Source organism: Oratosquilla oratoria, chromosome 9 (genome assembly GCF_046742065.1).
Source record: "Oratosquilla oratoria isolate Oo_2021 chromosome 9, ASM4674206v1, whole genome shotgun sequence".
Classification (NCBI taxonomy): domain Eukaryota; kingdom Metazoa; phylum Arthropoda; class Malacostraca; order Stomatopoda; family Squillidae; genus Oratosquilla; species Oratosquilla oratoria.
Window position 1 is genome coordinate 69,380,009 of NC_134785.1, and position 24,074 is coordinate 69,404,082.

Genomic DNA, 24,074 nt, shown 5'->3' on the forward strand with positions numbered 1-24,074 from the left:
CTTTTTTGTACTCCTTACTATTTTCCTAGTTCTTTCTGTCATCTTTCTTCTTCTTTTTTTCTCTCTTTTTCTCTTTCTTTTCTCATTCTTTTTCCCTCTTTTTTCCTCTTTTTCTTTTTCCTATTTTCCTCTTTTCCCTTTCTTTTTCTCATTCCCTCTCTTTCTCTCTCTTTCTCATTCTTTCTCTTTATTTCTCTTTCTCACTCACTCACTCACCCATTTACACACATATATTTGTACACTCATAGATATGTGGTTTAAACCAAAAGTTTAAGAAAGATATAATGAATTCAAGTTGAACTAAGGTCAAGAGAAGGAATATTATAAGAATTTCACTCACCTCTGTAAATTACAACTAGGTAACATAGATAAATACATGCTCAAAAAATCAAATATAAAAATATATTCATAATCACTAAGAACCATAAACTGTACAGTTTCAGTCAAGCAAGTGGTTACCGACTATTCGTAGGGATAGGGATAATGATATCACCCCAAGTTGAGGGTGGTTTTCAATTGAGATAGGTGAGTGATATATGTTGAAAGATGTGACGTCTATCCCCTTCTGCCTCAGTGTGTGATACCAACACTAGAATTTAGTTGTTTTAGTGAGTGTTGTTCCATATTAGTACTTCAGTGTAAACTTGTGATTTACCACATGTTAGGCCTCATTTTGTGTTTTTCTTACCAAATGGGTAGAAATAATCATCTGTTGAGTGAAAAAATAGCTCAAATTGTAGCACTGCATAAAACAAACATTGATACAAAGGAAATTGCAGATGTTGTTGGCATTTGTGTATGAAGTGTTCAGTGTTGGTGAAGAAATGATGGTGGTAGCAAGGACCTGCTTGAAGTTCTGGTTTGTGGTCGTATAGTCAGGAAAATATCTAAGACACCTAATGTTATCAAGAGGCTTAGGTGATATTTTCCTAGCTACATTGCCACAAACTGCATATTCAGGCAGAACCTTGCTATGACCATTTTTTTATTTCTTCACCCAGTGCTGAACATTTCATTAACGCCAACAACATTAGCAATTTCCTTTGTACTGCTGTTTCTTTTATGTGTTACTATGATTTCATTTATTTCCTCACTCAACAGAAGCTTGTTTTGTGACCCAATTGGCATGAAAAACATAAAATGAGCCCAAATGCATGGTAAATCACAAGATTATACCAGAGCACCAATAGGGTAAAGCACTTATTACAGTAGCTAAATTTCAGCTGAGGGTTGGTATTGTGCTCTGATGGGCAAGGAGAGAGGTGCAACATCCATTGACATGTACAACTCACCTATCTGAATTTTAACACAATCCTCCAATTAGGGTGATTATTTCCATCACGTGAGTAACCAGCGACTACTCACTTGGCTGAAGCTGTATGTTGCTTGAGAGTCAGATCAGGTATTTCTTTAAAAGTGTTTGTGATGCAATCAGTATCCATAATTACTGTAAATGTATGTGAAATAAACATCATAATGATGTGCTGTTACAAATTGAAATTTTAGAGAGGTTACAGCATAATGGTTTTGTATATTAGATACCTCATTTTTCAGTTCTTAATTAGGAAACATATTAGTCCACAATTATAGTCACTAAATCAGAGTGATTATACATTAGCCTTAACCCGTGGACAGCTCTATTGGATCATATTATTTATTTTATTTTATTTTTTTATTTTTATTCCATTTATCTCTTTTTTTTTTTAAGAAGGGATTGCTTTTTTGAAATTATAATATCTGTTTTGGTCATATAGGCTGAGAAATCAGTATAGGGTAAGGTATGGAATATCACCTTAACTGGTGAACAATACTCAATTTGTGGCATTGCTTCACTAAAGGATGGTCAAGTAGTTGAGTGATCAAGAAAATGGAGAATCTATTGTTTAACAGTATCTGGTTTGTTGTTCAACTTGTATTCATTTTTTTCTCATTTATTTAGAACTTAGGAAATAAACACCTATACAGTACATACAAGTTACAAAATTGTCTGAAAGTCTGGGATTGTTTCAGGAAATTTAAATGAAATCTGGGTCTCTGGAAGGGGTGTTGTGCCCTGTCACTTGCCCTTTCTAAAGTGTATCAATTTTTTTTTTTGCACCAGTTTGAGGAAAGATGATGTTGTATGCTTCTACAGTGTAATCCCAGCTATCTGATTCCTGTGAGGAATTGTGTGGCAAATATCTGGATTTTCTGGTTAGTTAAGTGAACCTATGTATGAAGGCTATGTCTTTTGCCCAAACCTTTTGTCAGTATACTGCATTCAGGAAAAGTTCCTTGATCTTGGAACTTATGGCTTTTATTTTGTATCAGGTATATGAACCAGTGTTGTACTAAATATCTGTTCACATTTCCTTATAGCACCCTTAGTATGGCAGATAATTATAGGATCAGTCTATGTATGCCAGCAGAAACACTTGGCTAAGCAGCTTGGTATGGTAAGGAACAATGATGGAAAGTACACAAAATGCCAATAGTAGTGGAAAATGAAACTGGGAAATGGAACTATTTGCACAATGAATATTATCAATGGCCCCTTTGTAAGGGGTGTTAGTCAAGTCACAGAATACTTTGACTTTTAGTTGGAGAAAAATGTGGGCATTGGGCATCCCCATGGATTTGAAGATATGTTTATCTTAATTTATTAGTTTATTTATTTATAAATTCTGGTTACCTGAGCTTTCCAGATAGTTGAATACCAGATAGCTGGAGTTACACTATATCTTTGTAATACATATTTTATAAAGAGCAGGAAGTTGCCATCCCAGCCATGGGTCTGTCCATCCCTCAAACCAAAAGAAAATGGGGAAGGGTTTGACTAGTGTCCTCACCCCTGTATGAAGAGAGTGAGTGTGTGCGAATGTTTGTGCATGTGTGAGTGTACTGTACGTGTATTCATATATGTACCATAAGCAGTCATACCTTGAACTGATACTCAGATTTAACAGACACTGGAAATAATGCACAATCTGGTGATCTGATATGTCTCTTGTAGTGATGCCATTCATATTTGTTTGAGCTGAGAATAACTTGACACCTTTGATTTTCTGTTCATATCATTACTCAATTTGACATCACAAACTGTGAACTCATTTTTTGCCTTTAGTCGTTTCCTGTTGTCCTTTCAGTGCAGGTGGAGGTACCTTCTCGGAAAATAAGTCATTATTGATTTTGTGGCTTTTGGTGCCATGCAAGGATTAGTTTGTGCCAGTCTTACAGGTGATTTTTGTATTTCTTTAATTCTGGTTCTGAGATAAATGACTGATAGAAAGTATACAATGTTTGTATTTTAGTACTTAAATCTTGAGTTAGTTGACTTACTCTTATTTATTTATTTGTATATTTTTTTATCTATTTATTTTTTCATTAGGCCTCCTGTTGCTTTTTACCCTGTGTTGTCTCATTCTTCCTAATGATGTATTTCATATCATTGTCTGACATAACACCTCTTGATGCACCTGTTCAGAAGTAGCCCATCTCCCACCTCTCTTCTTTCTTTTTAGTATTGTTTTTGTTTTTTTGTTTTGTTTTGTTTATTCATTTATTTATTTATCTTTATTTATTTATTTATCTTTATTTATTTATTTATTTTATTATTATTTATTTATTTATTTATTATTATTATTATTTTATTTTTATTTTTTTTTCTTCTTCTTCTTCCAAATGTCTGGTGTGGACCAAGCACATGAAGGTTGGTGTTAGATAAATCTGTGTTTTTTGGTGCCAGTGCCATTACCCAGCCTTGGCCACTGGACATGGTTTGTTGTGATTTTTCATTTTCTAGGTCCAGTGGTACAGTATTTATCTGTTGTTTAGTGATGATAAAAGAGTCAGCACCCAAATTGGTCTCCAGGGAAACAGACAAACCATATATGGAAAAATGAGAACAACTGAAGTGCCATTATTAAAAGAAGAGGGAGGGGTTATATGATTGCAGTGTTTAGATCAGAGTAGACTATATATACTGTATATACATACACATACATATACCAAGGGCTTTTTCCCCCTTACAAGGGAGGTAGCCAAAGTCAAAGGCATAAATCCACCCCCACCCATTTCATCCCCACATACTCCACTCCCATTCACCCCCCCTCACGCCCTTATATATATATATATATATATATATATATATATATATATATATATATACACATACATATACATACATATACATGCATACCAAGAGTTTTTCGCCCTTATAAGGGAGGTACCTAAGTCAAAGGCACGTACCTACTCCCATCCATTCCCCTCCCCACTAACCCCCCCCTTCCTCCCTCTCATCTTTGCTCCACATGGATGACAGGTCATCCCTGTGTCCAGCCCACTGCCCTGGTCAGGGCATGGATGAGAAAATAGCATGCACATATATATATATATATTTTTTTTTTTCCTTTTTCTTTCTTTCTTTTCCTTTCCTTTCCCTTTACTTTCACTATCTTGGAATCACTTAGGGAGTTGGCAGGAGAGTGACACAAGGTCGTGGGGAAAAAAATTAGAAAAAAGAGTAAACAATGTGCCTGAAGGATTTCAAAAGAAACACAATGTGGGGACGAGCCTTTATCAGTATGATGTCTTGCTTGTTACAGCTTTGTCTTGAAGGATGTCAAGAAACACAGTTTTCTGTGCAAATGTGTTAGTTTGTGGAGTAGCCAAAATGGGGAAATAGTTCAAAAATTGAAATAATTTAAAGGCCATGTTTAATCAGCAGAGACAAAGATGTAGGACCTTACAAGCATAACTCTTTTCCTTATGTTACTATGTGGTTCATACATCTTCCATAGCATATTCTGTATACCCTGAAACACTTCACAGAATCAGATCCACAGAAACCAACAGATTCATTACTAAGTCAGGTATCCTCCCACTGTAAACTCTAAGAGAAAACATTTGTAAGACACACAAGATAACACAAACCTATCCATGCTTAGTTTATTATTTGACACTAAAAATAATAGCAACACAGAATTGGCCTGAAATTAAACAACAGATTTTTCAAATGCAGTCAACATACAGAAGGCAGAATATGTTATCTACCACTGTCCTACACTAATTCATCTCAAACTCAATATAGTTTCTATCTTGAGTGAACTATGAGCACACCCAGTGGCTATTGACAGGTTCCTTGAAAGTGTGGTTCTTTTGTAAGAGAGATCTAAGGATATGGATAGACTGATTGGGTTGCAGGTCCTTGGCAAAGTAGATCGGGACAATGTATTAATTGAATGAATTCAATTTGCCATTTTGGCTTCAGTCATATATTTTTTTCTAGGTTTGACTGGAGGGTTTTATTTGATCTCTTTTTCTGTTATTTTTATTTGTAGTTTAGCATCAACTGCAAACTTATGTTGTTTATTCCATCTGTTAAGTTCTTTATGTATGTATTGTGCATGACTGGTGCTAACACCAGTATCAGTGAGACTCCACTCGTTGCATTTTTCCTATCTGATTGTTCTCCTGTGATCAGTGTTCTCGTTTTTCTTGCTTCCAGAGAATTTTTCATGTAATCCACCTCAGCTTCTATTGTGATACCTAATCTTTAGTTCATGGTAGTTACCTCTCTTGTCCTTTGAGTGAGTGGTAATTGAATTAGGATTATAGCTTTGTGTTGCTCCACAATGAAATACCTGAACTGCACACACATGAACATATTGCCCTAATTTTTTTTCCACTGACTCTTGGGTTGAGTATTTAACATTTAAACATTTCAAGTTATCTGCATTGTAATAAGGTGTCAAGGTTCCTGTAAGTTTTATAGGATTCCTTTAAATTGAACAAAATAGGGATGTTTACAAATTTAAGTTCTGTACATTGTAATGTGGGTTCCTGTATACCTAACAAGATTTTCATGTACTGTGCATCATGTAGGGCTCCTGTTAACCATGTGTGATAGAGTACATATTAGTAGACTCTATATGTAATATAGGCTTCTATTATACCTTAGTATGAAGATAGAGTGGGATGAGCAAGACAAAAGCACACCTTACCTAAAGCTGGCATTGGGAAAATGGCACAAAGTACTCCAGTACCTGGATACCAAGTGCTTCAGTACCAGTGATCTTCCACATGAAAAGTTGTAGCATTTATGACAAGGCCCATTGCCAATCATTCAAAACAATCAGCATTCTTTTTCTTCAGTTTATTCTGTAAACTCAAAATATTTCATTAGTCATGTGATTTATTTAGCTTAAATGTAGTGACGCCTGGCAAGGGTTAGATATCATCCACGCATGTAATGGTACGCATTTTTCATATTTGATGTAAAATCAGAAACATTAAGAGTGTTAGGATTTCACAGTTTTGTCTAGCCAGTGTATCATATACCATTGCACCAGCTTTAAGAGGACAGAGGTGCTCCCCTATGTAACATTAGCTTCTCTCCAAGACCTCATGTTGGCTACTATCTGTCAGTCATGGGTAAGTCAACTCATTTACAGGTCACTGCAGCACAGAGAGACACAGATTGCACTTGCAGATTTGTCCTGGTAGACACTGTGTGTAATGCCAGCTGGCTGTGACTGGTCAATGCTTCTGTGTAATGATTGTCAAAGTTACCAACAAGGGCACATGTTGTCTTGCACATCCAAGACAGGCATAGTATGTCAGTGTCTGTAGTTTTAAGTTTGGATATGGCTGGTAACTCCCAGCATTGAATCAAGCATTCCAGTTAGATCTTATATTGCAGGTGGTATCTAGTCTTGTATCCTTATATCCAAGCATCTGCTCTCAGCAAATATGGGGCTGTGTTGAAGACTCATGATGAGGTGAAATTGGGCAGCAAGTAAGGCATTTGTTGTGAGGCTGATAACACAATACTTTATCCTATTCAGTATCAGCTTCATGAAATGATTGTCAGTTGCTTTGAGATTAATTTGTTGGCATGTATAAATGCATTGTCCCAAAGCCTCACAAAATGTTTCCATTTCAGATACAATTGAATAGGAGTAATTTTATTGAACACAGTTGGGGAATCACTACAGTGTCACAGATTTATGTACAGTATGAGCATAATTTTAATTTTATTTATTTATGTTTTTTTATAGTTATTATAATAATTGTTCCTACTACCACAACTACTTTTTTAATGAAAATATAGATTATGTGTTTGAATGTGGCATTACACGATGTAGTGCTTATGCAACGTGTACGTATGCTTGCTATTTGTGGTGACTTGTGTGGTTACGCCCCAGCTGTGTGCAAGTGGTGAGCGCACCTCTAGTGCACTGTTTGTTTGGCTTAAGGCTGGCTTGTTTGTCCCTCCAGGGGACACTACAAACTGTGTAGTCAACTCACAACCAAATCATCTATGGCTTCAGAATGACTTTCATTGTCCTTTTGCAATAATTCAATCTGCAAATGAAAAATACATGGGATATAATGAAATTGTTCAAACGAGCTATTCAGTAGTTCATCGAGGAAGAAATGAAAACATTCTTTTACTCCATATTAATGTGAGTATTAATAAACATTTCTACTCATGCATTGATCAATTCAGGTACTTATATTTTATTTATAGCATGAAATTTTCACTATTTTATCAAAGAAGACTGAGGGAACATTTCTGCCCATGGCACTGAATAGATTGTACTTCAAATTTGAAGGAGGCAGAAAGATAGAACCTAAATGTGTTGGAGATGAAATGTTTAAGAAATATAGTGGAGACATAGTGAGAAATGTGATAAGGAGAATGGAGGAGGAAAGAGTTGGTAGATAGGGTTGAATGCAGAAATAGTTTTGGCATGGGGAAAGTATAAAGAAAGATTAACAAAAAAAGAATATGGAAAGTAGAAATGGATGAAAGGATCTTGAGGGGTAGACAAAGAATGAGGAATGGATTGGGTTAATGGGGGCAAGAGCAAGAAAGATGCAAAAGATGGCAGTGGATGGAGAGTGATTCTAAATAGACAAGGGATTTCATGTCTGCTCTCTAGAATTCTAGAGTAGATGAAACCATGAAATGAAGCAGTGGGTGTAAACCAATTCCTACTGTGTTTTACTGCATTGCCTCTAATCTGAGCAGTGTGGCCAGGTACCTTTCATCCATGAGGAGTTAAAATTGGAGGAACAGTAAATGGTGTTTTTGGATTTGTATGGGCTGAGTGCATGCTTTGACACAGAGTATATATATGTATGTACATAGTACAACAGAGGGATAGCCAAAGCCAGGTATTATCAAATTAATTTTTTGAGAAAATTTTTGTCTTCAACTATAAAGGGTTCCATGCACAATCAGGCATCCTCTCAGGCTGCCTAAACAGCTGGTTGGATAGGCTGCCTGGTGTCACCCACTCACTATTCAGTCCTGCCTCAAGGCAAAGCTCATTTCTAGTAAGACACTGCAGAGTGAAAACCATGGATATGGAAGATGTAGACCTACTTGCAACTGCAGCTGTTGCAGTGGCCTACAAGTCACTTAAAACTTGTTTATTCTAGCTATAGAGGACAGTCAAACCTACACTATATCCCAAATATTTTCACATGAATCACTCATTTTTTGAAGTGAACTCAAAATACCCTGGATGAGATTTATCCTTGCATAGATTTGTATCTTTTTTGTGCAGGTACAAATTTGTGTTGATGTATTTGTTGCCAATGTTCAAATCATCTTCTCAAGGCCCCTCTTCCATACCAGAGTACTTATCTTTTTATTTTGGCTATCACCAGATTAATATCTTAATGCAAGTATCCATTCATTCCATCACTATAAATTATTTCTATTGTGAGTTATTGCTACTACACATACCCAATGTTGCATTCCTCAGTTTAAATTTGTGTTTATACCAGGCCTATATGAGGTAATCATTTTATACCATATTGGACTAGTTGGGTTGGAAAACAGGAGGCTCTTCCTTCCCCTCTTCATAGGAGCTCCTCATGTTAATTTTCTTGATCACTAAATCTTGGGTAGTTTTCATCCTTTCCTTTTAAATTTTCAACAAATAAAGTCATACACTGCATTTTTTTCTCTGAATACTCTATTGATTTAAGTTTCCAAAGGCATAGATTTTCCCTGTATATCTCAATAAATTTGCACCAAAATTGCTGATCGTCTTCAGTGGGCAGCTGGTGTTCAGTATGAAAGACAGATTTATGGTACACTGCCAAGTGCTGTACTGACAGATGTGGCCTGAAAGGCTTCCTCCTCTGCCCATACATGCCTAACTAGGCCAGAACCGGATGTTGACCAGACAGGCAACCTGTTAGTTACAGGTTCACGAAGCCGCCTCGTGTGCCCATACACACTCAAACTGGCCTGAACTGGACGTGATACCTGAGCACGTATGGGGATCTTAAAAGAATGCTGTGCAACTTTGGTCCACAGGGATGTTACTCCCTAAAATACTGATGATGATGATTCAGTTAACATCACAAAACTCCCCCACCCTTCTATCAGGAGACTAGGACAGTACCCCTTACAGAGTACTTTGTGAGGTGGAAATTAATTAACCATGCCCTTTGTTCAACTCATCAGTGGTAGGGTTCGAACTACCATCACTTCAATCTCCATCACAAGTAGCGATGTCCTAAACTCCTCTGCCACCAAGCATCCAATAATGACTTTATAAAATTTATTAAGTTAATACCTAGTATGGGGTAGTTGGTTCTAGGTGTGTTTTGTGTGTTGGGGCAGGGTGGTCAGTCTTTGATCATGTGTTAGATTCATGATAGTGTTTATGGGGGGGTCATACAAAGTGGGGCAGTGTCAGCAGAATTTTACCCTATTACAAGGAAATAAAACACAAAATGTTAATATTTTTCACTAACTTTTAAAGTCAATTACATATATTTGTATAACTAGATATACAATGCTCTGTGCATCATCTTTCCCAATATATATTTAGAAAATCAACTCTTATTAAACAAGTCCGCAATAATCTATGAAAAAAAAATCTTTAGGAATGCTTATGAAGGTTATTTTCACCATTTGGACTTCTTTTCTTTCATCCAAGCCTGTATTCTCTGAGATAACTCTTTTTGTGGTATAACATCCTCCATGGTTAGGGGCTGCCGATTGAAAGGGTCTGTCTGATCAGACAAAAGGTGTCTTGCAATTGTCTGTCTGTCACAAATAACCTGAAGATCATAAGAATAACAAAACCATATGAGACATATGATGGAAACATAAAGTGACACTTGAAAACAAATCATCAATCAAAAAAGGAAAAGACATTTACTGAATATAATATACTTATGTTCTAATAAACCATGATATATTTTGCTAACTTACTTGTGAGGACGGCAACAACACTGGATCTGACATGATATTCATCATAAGAGGATCCAGGAACTCTTCTGGTGCTTCAGTGGCTAAATCTTCTTCCTGCCTGTGTGCTTTATCTGAAGCTTGAACTGCCTGAGCAACAGCTTCAATTTGCTCTGCAAGGCTTCCCCTCTTTATCCGAACTGAAATTGCATTAGATAAGTAAATACATTGAGTTATATTTGCCCAAAAGAAATTGCATATATATAATCTAATTCAGAGTAATTATTTATCTATTTACCAAGGGCTTCTTTCCCTCTTATAATGGAGGTAGCCAAGTCAAAGGCATGCACCACCTCCCACTGATTCTACCCCCAACCACCACCTTTGTTTTCCTCTCATCTTGGATCCTCATGGATGAAGGATCATCTCTGTCTCCTGTCCACTACCTGGGCCAGAAGCAAAGGAGCAAGATGCAGCACATCCACAGCAAGGTCACTTCATTTACTTGGCAACCCTGTCCCCTCTGTCCCCCTCATGCAGAAATAAGAGACGACAGAGAATTCTCTTTGGGCTGCATCAAAATATCATCCACACACAACCACTACCTCCATCCCCTGCCATCTCCCTTTCTTGCATGGCAGACATAGAAAAAGGGAGGATGCAGAGAAATTATGAAGGGTTGATTGTGCCAATGACACTGTATGGGGCAGAGACTTGGAATTTAAGAGTGGCAGAAAGGAGAAGTTAAAAAGCGAGATGAAGTGTCTAAGAAGTATAGTAAGGGTTACAAGGTTGGATAGAGTGAGAAATGAGGAGGTGTGAGTAAAGGGAGCTGGTAGATAGGGTAGATAGATAGGTAGATAGTTGTCCTTCAAGTTCACTCCACCCACCTCTGCCTTTCACACATCTTTAGTTCATCTTTCATCACTCATTCTTTGTGTCCAAACCATTCCAATAATCTTTCATCAGCCCTATCTACCAGCTCCCTTTACTCACACCTCCTCATTTCTCACTCTATCCAACCTTGTAACCCTTACTATACTTCTTAGACACTTCATCTCACTTTTTAACTTCTCCTTTCTGCCACTCTTAAATTCCAAGTCTCTGCCCCATACAGCGTCATTGGCACAATCAACCCTTCATAATTTCTCTCTGCATCCATTCTCAGATGCCTATTTCTCATGACACTTTTCATTCCCCAGGACTGATAGTTTACTCTTGGAAGTAAATTATCAATGATAATACAACCTGGGAGCTAAGAGGAGAGGGAAGTAGTGAGTGGTGGATGGAAGTGGAATGGGTGGGATTGGGTGCATGCCTTGACTGGCTACCTATGTTCTAAGGGAGGAAGAAGGCTTTGGTATATAAAGAGAATAATAAAATCAACTTACTTAAGACTTCCTGTGCCTGACTGAACATTTGTGCATTGTAAGACCTTCCATCTGCACACACAGCACGGCAAAAAGCCTCTTCATGATAAAGGTGACTGTAGATGGTACAAATGTTGCTCACCATTTCACGAGGTTGGAATTCATATTTCTCCATATCTTTCACCTTGAAAGCAAAATTAGAAATAAACTTATAAAATATGTTTTTTCTTTGTTTTTTTCACTATTACCCTTTCCACATTTTTTTAAAGAAAGGGTAGGGTGGCCTCTGTGTCTAGTTTGATTTTTCATGACTGTGTATTCATTTGTTGTGGAGTGTGGTGCCCAAGAGGTGGATTCATATGTTGCATCTGATGGATGTGTGTGAAAAATCTTTAAGTTTTGTGTATGTAAGGCACATGTGGATCTAGACTGTTTTCTATGTCTGGCTAGGAGGGCAGACACTGGTGCTGACCTCCTTATGAGAAAAACACAAATAAAAGAGGTGTGGGGAGATAAGTTGGTAGAAGGTAACAAAGAGGAGGAGGATAAAGTGGATTTCTGGGCCTGATCTGGAGGTCAGGTACTGACCCCTTGAGGCCACATTTTGTGAAGATGGGGATAAAATGCCTGGGTTATTTCCACTGGTTCTTCATCCTCTCCCAGTCTCCTTGCAGATGTGTCACAGTAGTTTCATAAATGATAACGGATGAAAATGAGAAGTATGGGTGTTCATGAGAAAGTGTGAAGAGGAATTTCGGAATTATTCAAATATGCATATGGGGGAGATTTGGAAGGAATGTGAACATAAAGGTAATGGAGAATTTAAATACTAGAGTAGATGATAATACAAGGAGTGGGAGTGGGTATGTGTACTTACATATATCAAAGGTTTTTACCCCCTTACAAGGAAGGTAGCCAAAATTAAAAGGCATAATTCCACTCCTACGTATTTCACTTCCACCCATTCACAACCCCTCCCTCCTTCCCTCTCATCTTGGCTCCTCATGGATGATAGGTCATCCCTGTCTTGCCCATTGCCCTGGGTAAGAAGCAATGCAGCAAGACAGCACATCCACAGCAAGGCTGTTTCATTTAATTGGGGACCCCCCATTGTAAGGGGGGGGGGAGCCCATATATAGATACTCGTATATAGAAGAGATGAGCCAGTAGATAGAGTAACAGGGAAATATGATGTACCAGAAACTTGAAAGCAGAAAGAAAATATAGTGTTGAAAGAGAATTGATGATAGTAGAGTTTCAACAGAAAGATGTACATAACTATACATGCTGTATATTCATATGGACAGCAGTTGAACTGCATTGCTGTAGTGCCTGTGCTAGTACAAAGTACAAAGCAGACCTTCAATACCAAAGTGTGGATTGTGACTAGGGACTTCCAGAGGTCACCTCCTGCCTTCACTATCACAAGCCATAATTATGAGGCTTTTGTGCTGAAGTAAAGTAAAATAAGAGAAGTGGTAAAGAATGAAGAAGAATGAGAAATAAAGGATGGTGGAAGAATAAAAAAATGGGTCTGAAAGGTGCTATAAAAACCCTTTAAACACTTAATGTAGAACTGCAAAAATATATATACAGACGCTCCTCAACTTACATTTTAGTTACGTTCCGAACGGCCAAACGTAAGTTGAAAATGAACGTAAGTTGTTACTGTACTATACATCCATAAATTCTATTACCGTATCTTATAAAACACCCCTAAATCATTAATTATACACAACATTGTAAAATAATAACATTAATTTCAAATAAATTAAATTCAAGCAACATAAATTGAGATGGGGGAGGAGGATGAGGCAAGGCACGTTCAGTCATGCGTAAGTATCGTTTGAACTACGGAGAGCGCGCTAAACTAAAAAATTCACTCAAAAAAAAAAAATTAAAATTTTTTTTTACAGTCAGTTCAAACGTAAAATCGAAAAAACGTAAAACGAATGAACGTAAGTAGAGGAGCGTCTGTATAACCAAGAAGCTGAGGCCGGCTTCCTTGTGTACCTACTCGCACCTCATGACATCTACATGGGCATCATCATACCAAAGTGGTTAAGAAGTACCTGCATATATATCTATGAAAGTGGTATACATCAGGCCTCAGATAGGTGGGAGTAAGTATTTATCCTGTAAATTAGATAAATGTGAAAAACCACTTCAGACTGACCTTGAGCTGTTTCTGCTTCTTACCAACCAAATGTGCTAAGAAGTGATTCAACATGGCTGCCACACGATCTACCAGTGTTTTATGTGTAAACATGTGGCTGATCTGTAATAAAAGGACATCAATAAATAAAAAAGTAGGGTACTAATGTAGATTGCATTATTGATACCAGTAAGAAAATGTCATATTCATACACTTTCAAATGCATTTCAATCTGTTCCTCCAAATCTCTCTTCCAAGATACCCACAACTCATAGGTAACTGACAACAGCCACTGGATCGGCCCATAAATCACTCGTGGAAGAAATACTGTGTTACTGTTTTGATATGGCTAGGGTGGGACAGTGTACAATGAGGTGACTTGCACTTTCTATGTGATGGTTGCATCAATTTGTTTCACTGACATAGCCTATGGGGCAGTGTTTCTTTGGTCAGGTCTATGGGGCAGTTTGTTTCTTTGGCCAAGCCTATTGTGTTGGTATTGTTTCAGTGGTAGATAATGACATGAACACATGCATGGTAGTGTGGTTCTTGATTTCCTTGGGAAGGATTTTCTTGTAAGACACTTCTAGAGGGGTTTGATGGTGTGGAGAGTTTGGTGTTTGTTTTTGAAGTGTTTGTTTTGTGATTCTGTGTTTTTAAGTGGATGTACCTTTGACTTGCACAAAGGCTCATCTATACAATATCACAAAATCACAAAACAAGCACTTCAAAAACAACCACTAAACTCTCTATACCATGAAACCCCTTTGACTTGGCCACCTCCATAAGGGAGAAGCCCTTGGTGTATATGCATATGTGTGTATATGTATGTATTTACCTAGTTGTATTTTGCAGGAAGGGGAGCTATGCTCGTGGTGTTCCGCCTTTGTATCTTGCAGTGTCTAGTTTGCTTTTAAACTCACGAATGGTTTTTGCGTATACTATTTCATTGTCCAGTTTGTTCCAAGTGTCCACTACTCTATGTGGAAAACTGTTTTTCTTCAGTTCTCTTCTGTAGTTATGTTTTTTTATTTTCTTTCCATGTCTTCTTGTGTTTCTCTTGTCCCAGTTTAGTAAGTCCTCTCTATCGAGTATCTCTGTGCCTTTCATGATTCTGTAGATAGTCAGTAGGTCACCTCTCTCTCTTCTTTGCTCCAGCGTCGGTAACTCCAGTTTAGCCAATCTCTCCTCATATGATAGGTTTGCAAGTGCAGGTGCCATTTTTGTTGCTGCTCTCTGGATTCTTTCTATTTTCTTTATATTCTTTTTGGTACTGGGTGACCACAATGTTGCAGCATACTCTAGTCTAGGCCTTATCAATGTAACCAATGTATGTATGTGTGTGTGTGTGTATATATATATATATATATATATATTGGATGCGCTGTGTGGTGCCAGTGGTAGACTCTTGTAGATGTTTGAGTACCATGCTCTCAGTGTTTTTTCTGTTCCATTTAGTTGGTTATGCTTTCACACCTTTTCCAATGGATGCATGAAAGATTTGGACATTCAACTTCACTATTGGATTAGTCTTTGATTCATGGTTATTTGTCATCTATCTACCGGTAATTAGTTTTGTTCCCCTACATACATAGACCAACAACAGGTACCTGCAAATGTAACCAAGTAATGAACTTTGATTGATTCTGTTTAACATCACAACCTCTCCCCTATCAGGAGTCTATAATGGTGCCCCTTTCAGAGGACTTCATAGCATGAAATTTTATTAACCATGCCCTTGGTCCAACTTGCCTATGGCAGGGTTCAAACTGCTGTCACCTCAAACTCTGCTGCAAGTAGTAATGCTCAAATCTGCTTGACCAGTGAGCATCATGTAATGATCTTTAACCTCTTCAATACAAGTCAAATATTCGTGCGCACATTAGCTACTTCACGTATGATGATGCATCACAATATGCACATTATAGAATATAAAGTTACAGCTGTTATACTCATTCTCTTTCAATAAGAATGTTTGTAATCACTGAAAAAATGATCAAGTCTGTTCACAGCTATAACTACACTCAGCTATAACTACAAAATAAATATAATCAAGAAGCCTACATGGGCATCTTCATATGCTCACTCACACTTCACAACACCTACATAGGCATCATCACATTCAAGGGGTTAATAACCATAAATACCTTCACCACATAATTGAGAAGATACAGAATGCCTCATTCTCCACTGGCCCACTCTTATCTCACCAAGACCTTACAATATTTTTTCATTGAGTGACATGTAATCACATCTGGCTGCGTTAACCAGTTACCTGGGAGCTGTATATCTGGCGCTACAAACATGTGATGAAAATAATGGGCATTGTCTTTTTAAAAAAAATTATTTTTCAAAACCATTCTTATCCTTAATTTCAACTATAAATCTACAAACATGTATTTAAAAGAATGGGCAATATTCCCAGTGGCAATGTTCCCACAGTGGCAATATTCCCAGTGGCAATGCTCCCACATTGGCAATGTCCCCAGTGGCAATGTTCCCACGTTAGCAGTGTTCCCAGTGGCAATTTTCCCAGTGGCAATATTCCGTGCACAGTATATCTCCTTCAAGAGATCCCTGGGGCAATGGACTGACTGACTGATCCCATTAATACATATATTTTTTATATACCAAAGGCTTTTTCCCCATTACAAGGGAGGTAGCCAAAAACAAAGGGATAAGATCCACTCCCACCCATTCCATCCCCACATACTCCACTCCCTTTCATCCCCTCCCTCCCTCTTATCTTGGCGCCTCCTGGATGATGGGTAATCCCTGCATCCTGCACACTGCCCTGGATCAGAAGCAATGTAGCAAGACACAGCACATCCACAGCAAAGCCATTAATAATGAAAAAAAAAAGAGAAAATAGTAAAGTATCTCTACCTACCTCCTTTGTGAGCTTCACAAGAACCTTAATGGTCTCTCTTCCCTGGAGATTATGAAAGCGAGCCAAGAGTGTAGTATGCTGCATTGAGCTTTCCCGCTCCCTGCGCTGATCAGCTGGAAGGCTTGGCCATTCATTCTCTCTAGAAGATAAATACATAATTGATGTTACATTGGGGATGCAATAAAACTAACAATCAACCCTTTAATCCCAGTGGTTCAACATTTTTGTTCTGGCTTAAATAAGTACATACAAAGGGACTTATCCCCTTTATAAAGAGGTGACCAGGTCAAAGCATATACTCATCCCACACCCATCAAAATCCATTGGTGATCCCTCCCATCTTGTACCTTGAGGATAAAGGGCCATCCTTGTCTCCATCACATTGCTCAGGTCAAAGGCAATGCAGGAAGACACAGTACTTCAATAGCAGGGCTGGGCAGTCAGGTTACTGCTCAAGTTCATTCCATCCACCTCTGCTTCCTACATTGTTATGGTTAGTCTTTCCTTGTTCATTTTTTCTACATGCCCAGACCACCTCATCAGTTCTTTATCTATCTTATCTGGCAGCTCTCTTTCTATCCCCACTCCCTGCCTTGCCTCTACATTTCTCACTCTATCCATCCTAGTACATCTACCATGCTTCTCAAACCCTTCATCTCAAATACATTCAGGCTCTTCTTTTCTGCCTCATTTGAATTCCGAGTCTTTGTACCATAGAGTACCACAAGTACAATCACTCCTTCAAACAACCTTCTCTTTGCAATTATACATACATACATACATATACCAAAGGCTTTTTCCCCCTTATAATGGAGGTAGCCAAAAAACAATGGCATAAAAACCACTCCCACCCATTCCATCCCTAACATACTCCACTCCCCTCCATCCTCTTCCCTCCCTCTTATCTTGGCACCTCCTGGATGACAGGTCATCCCTGCATCTCGCCCACTGCCCTGGGTCAGAAGCAGTGTTGCAAGACACAGCACATCCACAGCAAGGCTGGTTCATTAAATCGGTGACCCCCCTCTCCATCCCCTCATGCAATTATACACAAATACCTATTTCGCCTGCAAGAGAGAACCAAAGCCCCTGACCCCATAATTATGTTATGCATACTGTAACTGTTTCATATCAGTGCTTAATCTTACCCCACTGCCTTTGATATCACAATATAAAAGTTTTAAATTTACCTTTGTTCCTCCAGATCTCTGAGCTGTGTCATAAACATAAGCCCTTCATCCAAAAGAAAAATGGCATCATTGATGAGCAGATTAATAAAACGCAAGAAGAGCGGTGGCCGTGCTGCTTCCATGTTGGCAAGGGCTTCTTCTGCCATGATACGGAATCTCTGGCTGTGTTCTGGTATATCCCACAGATATTTCATTATTTCATACCTGTTTGCAATTTAAAAAATTATCAAACTGATTTATGTAGTTACATCCAATAAAATGCATAATCTAACCATGAAGCTCAGACCTGAATTACCATAATACAATACAAGATTTAAAAACAAATCAACAAGTATACATAAACAAATCCAAAGTTATGATTACATTGGTCGTCTATAGTTGAACTTTTCTTCAAAGGCAACACTCATTCCAGTCATCTCGATGCTCACAAAGACATTCAGGAGTGCTGGTACCATGTGCTGAGCACCTGGGTGGGATGTAAACAAAGAAGCAACAAAGTCTCCCAAAAGCCCTGAGGCATTCTGGTCAGGAAGCAATGTTTCTAAACACTCGGCCAGGAAAGCACGATGATGTGGGTTTTTCATGAGTCCTGGAGAACCCATAAACACAAGTATGAAGGACATGAGATGTGGTACACAGTGAATGGCTCCTGAATGCAATAATTTTGCATTATAATGCTTTAGTGCCCTCATAGTTTCCCTGACAGTTTCAACCATGAATTCTGGTATGCACTGTAGATAATGATGGGGTGTCATATCTTCAGAAAGTCTTTGTACATCTAATGGCTGCAACTGAGTCAAGGTACAAAAGTCATCTACATTGCACAATGCAATCTGTACCAGCCATTCAGATGTGGCAGCTAAGAACTGCACCTGCATATCTATTATTGAGGGCTGGAAGGCAGCTGCCTTGTATGACAGAAACTGCGTCATTCGTGATTCTGTCTGCATACGTATAAAACTCAATGCTGGGGAGTTCTGCAATTGAGCTTCTTGGAATTCATGTTGAATGCGTCCCACATCCTGACTCAACTTCATTAACTTCTGCAGCACAACCTGTTGATATCAATACAGTTTATGCATATAAACATTCAAATCTATAGCAATTCTGAATCACATCAATGAACTAAATAAGTAATTTTCATTTTGTATAATATTTAGTTTCTTAATGTGTAAAACAAAATTATTTGGATCAAAGGAACTTTCCTATAAAGTAATATAACACAACAGTATGAGGCACAGCATGGCAAAATTAACCTGTGTTCCGAGATAGATGGCTCTGTGAGTCAAGAAGAAGCAGGTGGTTATGAAAGAATAGTTATCCTTGGATGGTCGTTCTTGCCCTTCTTCACATGGTACTAAGCAAGTCTCCTTTCCCAACTGGCCCACATAAGTACCTCTTTTACACAACTCATCATCACTGCCTCGTTTTGCTGAACAAAATGTTGGGTCTATCTGTAAGTTATGCAGTTTGGAAAAAAATAAATAAATAAAAGAAAAAATCAAACTCTTTGTATTCTTATCTCACTTTCTACCTAGAAAGTATGATGTAGTGTAATAATACATCATTTAGCTCAACCTCATCAAAGATTACAACCAAAGACAAGGAAGAGCAGATTTCCACAACTGGTTTGGGGCCAATATGGAAAGAATGGTACTGGTGTCAAATCACCATCATGACGGTATGCAGTTGCCTGCTTTATTGCATTGCAACAAATGATGAAAATAAATACATTGCTCTAAGTCTATAACCTCAGCCCAGAGGAAAAACATTTCACACATACAACTTACTAAATTTCATTTACCCACTTAACCTCTAAAGTACCTACCTTAAGTATCTTGCCAGCACTGATGTCTTGTGTGAAAGGTTGTGAAAGCTGCAGCAGGACAGCACCCAAGTTAACCATGAAACCATCACATACACAATTGGCACTGTCAGTTTCCCTCTGGATGTTCCAAATTCCGCTACGCTCACCGTTAGTCATCAAACACTGCTCCAGCCATAATAGTAATTTATGCTTGGCTTCTGGTGAAGACTGTTGGAGATTCAAACTAAGATTGAATCTATCAAAATATTTGAACATTATATCTTTACATTCTATTTACAATTCACTTCACAATACATTCATAACTGATTGTTAAATTAGGAACTGTATACAAAATGCATAACAGAATTATCTTACGAGAAAAATCCATGTAAGTATGACTTATTTCACTACAATTTTTTGTATCCCCATGACATTACCTTAAGTATTGAATAAAAGATTCTATATGTTTTTTCATTTAGGTTATTCTGAGCAAACCATATGCTCTCTTCCACTGTTTTCAGAGACTGATGTGTTAAGGATGATGGTTCATGGAAGTAATCAAACTTCTTCCCTGACACCTTTGGCAAGCAAGATATGGAGAGTAGTTGTCCAAGGGCAGTGTTCTGGTATGCTCTCCCTTTTTTACCTTGGTTGGTTTCTACAATAGCAGAAAAAGGAACATCCATTATGGTGGAAGGTTATTTCCAAACTTAATAGTTTACATGAAACAAATACAACATTAATTAGAAATTAATTACCTTTAGGCAGAGCAACAAGGATTGGTGCAAGACGCGCCGAGAGAGAGTAAAAGTGCAGCACTTGTATAAGTTGGTAGTCAACGCCCATAAAAGGCCTTGGCCCCCCTGAGGGAGAAACCTGGGGTGATGGATCAATTGACTGACCCATAAGAGAGCAATCTTTCAGCTTGTTGGCTACATGATCAATAACATCATAAAAAACCTGGGGTAGAGCACTTCCATCTTTTGTAGATATGTCCACAAAGTGATTTATCATTGCCTCAATGCTGTCATTTTTGCCTATATTATTCAGAATCAGCTGAATTAGTTGTTTGTTCACTTCCTGTTCACTGTAGAGCTCAGGCTGCTCTATAGCAGTCTTGAGAATGGAAACAATAGTTTCTTTCACTTTCACTGTAACATGTGGTAGATGATCCTTAGATGCACAATGGCAACGTTTATAACAGCTAGTTAGGTAAGGAATAACCTTTCTTTTACAATTATCATCATCTGTCCCACCAACAGTATGAAGCTCAGGTGCTTGTAACAATGTTCTTTCAAAGAGCAAAAAATCTACGTTGTCCAGATCTAGACTGAGCCCACTTTCCTGAAGCAGAACGCAAGGGAATTTGTGCTTTGCATGGGGTCGTGTTGTCACACGCAAAAGACTTTCCAGCAATTCTGTTGTGGTGTCAACTTCAGAGATGACATCCGAACTGTTGAAAAAGAGAAGATGTAAATGTAAGAATCTAAAATAACAGTAGAAGGGCAACAAATAAGTTTTTGATGTATTATGGGTGGGTGTATGTTTTGATTTGATCACCCCTTTATACTGTATAGGGGAAAAGGCCTTTTGATATATCTATATTAATAAGGTATTTAAAAATAACAAAGGGTGAAGTAATTTGTAGACATCTGAAAAATGCAAACATTCATTTGAAATACCTTGAACATAGAACTGAAATGCCTTCAGCTGCAACTGAAAATTTCTTAAGGTTTCTACAACACTAAAATTACTTTTATACCTTTCTTCAAATGTATGCTGATGCTGCTCCTGTTGGGCTAAATTTGAAGAAGTGAAGGCTTCTGCCTCTTTGATAGAACTAAATAGGGCTGCAAAGGGGTTGCAGGAGAGATTATCAGACATTATAACCTGAAAAAGATAGTTTTATTTATTTCTCAACAGAACCTGAATTGCAATATCACATATAAACAATATATGTTAAGTTTCATAGCAAAAAATCAGTATTTATAATATCATAGCATTCAGTGTTGGCAATGGTTGCTCTCTTTATCATGAAACAAGACTTAAAACTATTGTCTGTCAGTGAAAATATCTCAGCCAGCTGTCAAATTTCTAATAATTTGTGCCCAGTTGGCATACTCCATAGAACAGCATTTCCAGCATCTTTCTACCACATTGCTTATTAGCCATGAGTGTGTGCAAAACTAATTTTCTTGAGATGTGAGGTACAACATATTTAGTTATCTAAATTTTTACAAATTATTTCCCAGTACTAAGACTGTACTTCATAATATTATAAAAAAAGGAAAAGAATGTCATCATTAAAGATAAACTATGAGGTATCAAAATTTTTCATTCCAATTGCAAGAAACTCCTTGATGAACCTTCAAGGTGCAAGAATGACTTCATGATTTTGAAGAAAGTACAAAGTAGAGAAAAGGGAACCATTTTTTAATCTCCCATCTTCAACCCTCCAGTAATCCAAAAATTTCCCAAGATGGTCTGGGGGACACTAAAAAGGATACTGATCAATAATAAACTTTCTCAGCTGAAAAATGTACAAATTTTTTTTTACTATTGGAGCATAATACCTAATGATATCAACAACTGTTTTCTATAAAACAATTTTGTTAGATTATATCAATTTGTAAAAAGAAAAAAAAATCTGTTGTAAACAAGCCATTTGTGAGTTGTTTCAAGTCCCCCTCTTCCTACCGTTTACCGTAGCAATTAGTATAATTATATCTAATTCACTGTTTGGTGATTATAGCAAACCATGCCTTTACCATAATATTTTCACTGTACAGATGTGTTATTGTCAGAACAAGGACTACTTGTATTTTGGTGAATAGGATACATATTGCCAAATTTTGTGCTTATAACTTCTATGAAAAGACTCCCATAATACTATTCTGAAAGTGAAAAATTCAAGAAGAAAATAAAGACATTTCTATTTGACATCATGTGTTGCTGGCATCATCGGTAATGTGCTGGTCTCACATTCGCTTAGTCATGGGTGTTGACTCCTGCAATTTTCTCCAATTTCCACCAGTGACTGTTACCTTCCCCAACAGTCCAAGCACATAGGACAAAGGTAACGGTTTCAGCCACAGATATGTGCCTCCTGAGACAGGCTCCTCACCACTTAGTACTTACTTGACAGGGTCAGGGGCTATGATAAAAAATTAAAACTGCAATAAGACAGATAATACTGTCAATTATTTGAAAACAAGTCTTCATAGGAACCCGCAAAGGGCCGCTCACGGGTGGCATAATGTGAATTAGGGCTGCCTGAGAAGGATACCTACATCCATGAAGGAGGGTGACAACAAAACTTCAAGAGGTAAATATTGTGAACAGTTACAGTAGTTTTCAAATGGTACACACCTACTACTTGTTCTGCAATAATGCAGAAATCCTCGAAAGCATCCACCTTAACGCCGCGATATTATCCTTAAGGATAGAACCGCCGGTGAATTGTCGGCGACGAAATAGAACTTACGTCACCCTGACCTGTCAATTGTTAGTAGACTTAGTAAAATGACGTAGTGCTATCGTCTGCACGTCCAGTTGTTTATATCTATACAATGCCACAGAGGCACTGTTGCGAACGAATACCGAATATAGCACTGCATGACAATTGTTTACCAATCAGTTGCCATTTACTAGAAATAACTATATATTATTATTTTTCCATTTTAGTAGAAAAACTATGTTAAATATATTATTGCTAAGAATAGATTTGTCCAAACAGTTTAGGGCCTATGTTTTCGGATACTGCTGAGCAGTTATTGTAATGCAGCTACCGTAGATTACTACAAATCCACATATCAGTGAAATTGTCTTTTTGGGACATGTAAGACTAATTATTCTAATATATCGTTTGTAAGTTATTAAGTATGAACACCACTCCAGTCTTCATATAATTTGTTTAGTATCATTCCATAAATATTGAGGATTCCGTATTCGCGGTGATTCCGTGCTGAAAATATATTAAAAAAAATCTCTCAAAGGTAAATAAGAAAAATTAAAGTCCTTGCTTACGCATTAAGAAAATTATATCATTAGATTTATGCAAGTAGATTCTAGTGTTTCCTTTAGCTTTCTTGTGGCTTCCAGGAGTACAATTCGCAACAAACCTGCTACTTATTCTGTAACATTGTATATATTTTTTAATACATCCTCATTCATATTTTCACTTGTCAACTTAGTGACGACGAAGGAGTGAATTGCTTGTAACTAATGTAATAGCATAGGAAGACAACTGTGAATGGCTGCTAAATAATACATGAAAACGATTTACCATTTAGTTTCAAAAGGATTTGTAAATGACTTATCTCTAGGTGTATTTTTCTAATATGTTTGGGAATATGCTCATTAAACAACCTTACTCCTTAGATATGTTTATATCGTATTTTTATATTTTATGTATATTTCTGTGGGTAAAAAGTAAGGTGCTGAGATGTTAAAGGGGAGGGGATG

The 24,074-nt window shown here is 37.5% G+C and overlaps 1 protein-coding gene across 2 annotated transcripts; it reads right to left on the minus strand.

The window, feature by feature from the left end:
* Positions 1-9,741: 9,741 nt before the first annotated feature.
* Ube4A (Ubiquitination factor E4A) lies at positions 9,742-23,196 on the minus strand. 2 transcript variants are annotated; one of them, XM_076190812.1, is made up of 13 exons: positions 22,980-23,196; positions 21,373-21,500; positions 20,369-21,063; positions 20,048-20,268; positions 19,632-19,838; positions 19,060-19,257; positions 18,167-18,858; positions 17,804-18,007; positions 16,614-16,752; positions 13,745-13,846; positions 11,590-11,752; positions 10,223-10,398; positions 9,742-10,068 (listed from the first exon to the last, which is right to left on the minus strand). In XM_076190812.1, the coding sequence occupies exons 2-13, from the start codon at positions 21,492-21,494 to the stop codon at positions 9,913-9,915; spliced, it is 3,075 nt and encodes a 1,024-aa protein (XP_076046927.1). In that variant the 5' UTR covers positions 21,495-21,500; positions 22,980-23,196; the 3' UTR covers positions 9,742-9,912. The 2 variants fall into 2 exon arrangements, with proteins under 2 accessions (XP_076046927.1, XP_076046928.1); XM_076190813.1 differs by having other exon boundaries at positions 23,095-23,113.
* Positions 23,197-24,074: the final 878 nt, after the last annotated feature.

What these genes read in the sequence shown, in the direction of transcription:
- Ube4A (XM_076190812.1), bottom strand. Translation starts at nt 21,494, where the DNA reads ATGTCTGATAATCTCTCCTGCAACCCCTTTGCAGCCCTATTTAGTTCT. An exon ending in CCTTGTTGCTCTGCCTAAAG is followed by an intron (nt 20,269 to 20,368) that starts GTAATTAATTTC and finishes CTGCTATTGTAG; the next exon opens with AAACCAACCAAGGTAAAAAA. An exon ending in AGAGATCTGGAGGAACAAAG is followed by an intron (nt 16,753 to 17,803) that starts GTAAATTTAAAA and finishes TTTATCTTCTAG; the next exon opens with AGAGAATGAATGGCCAAGCC.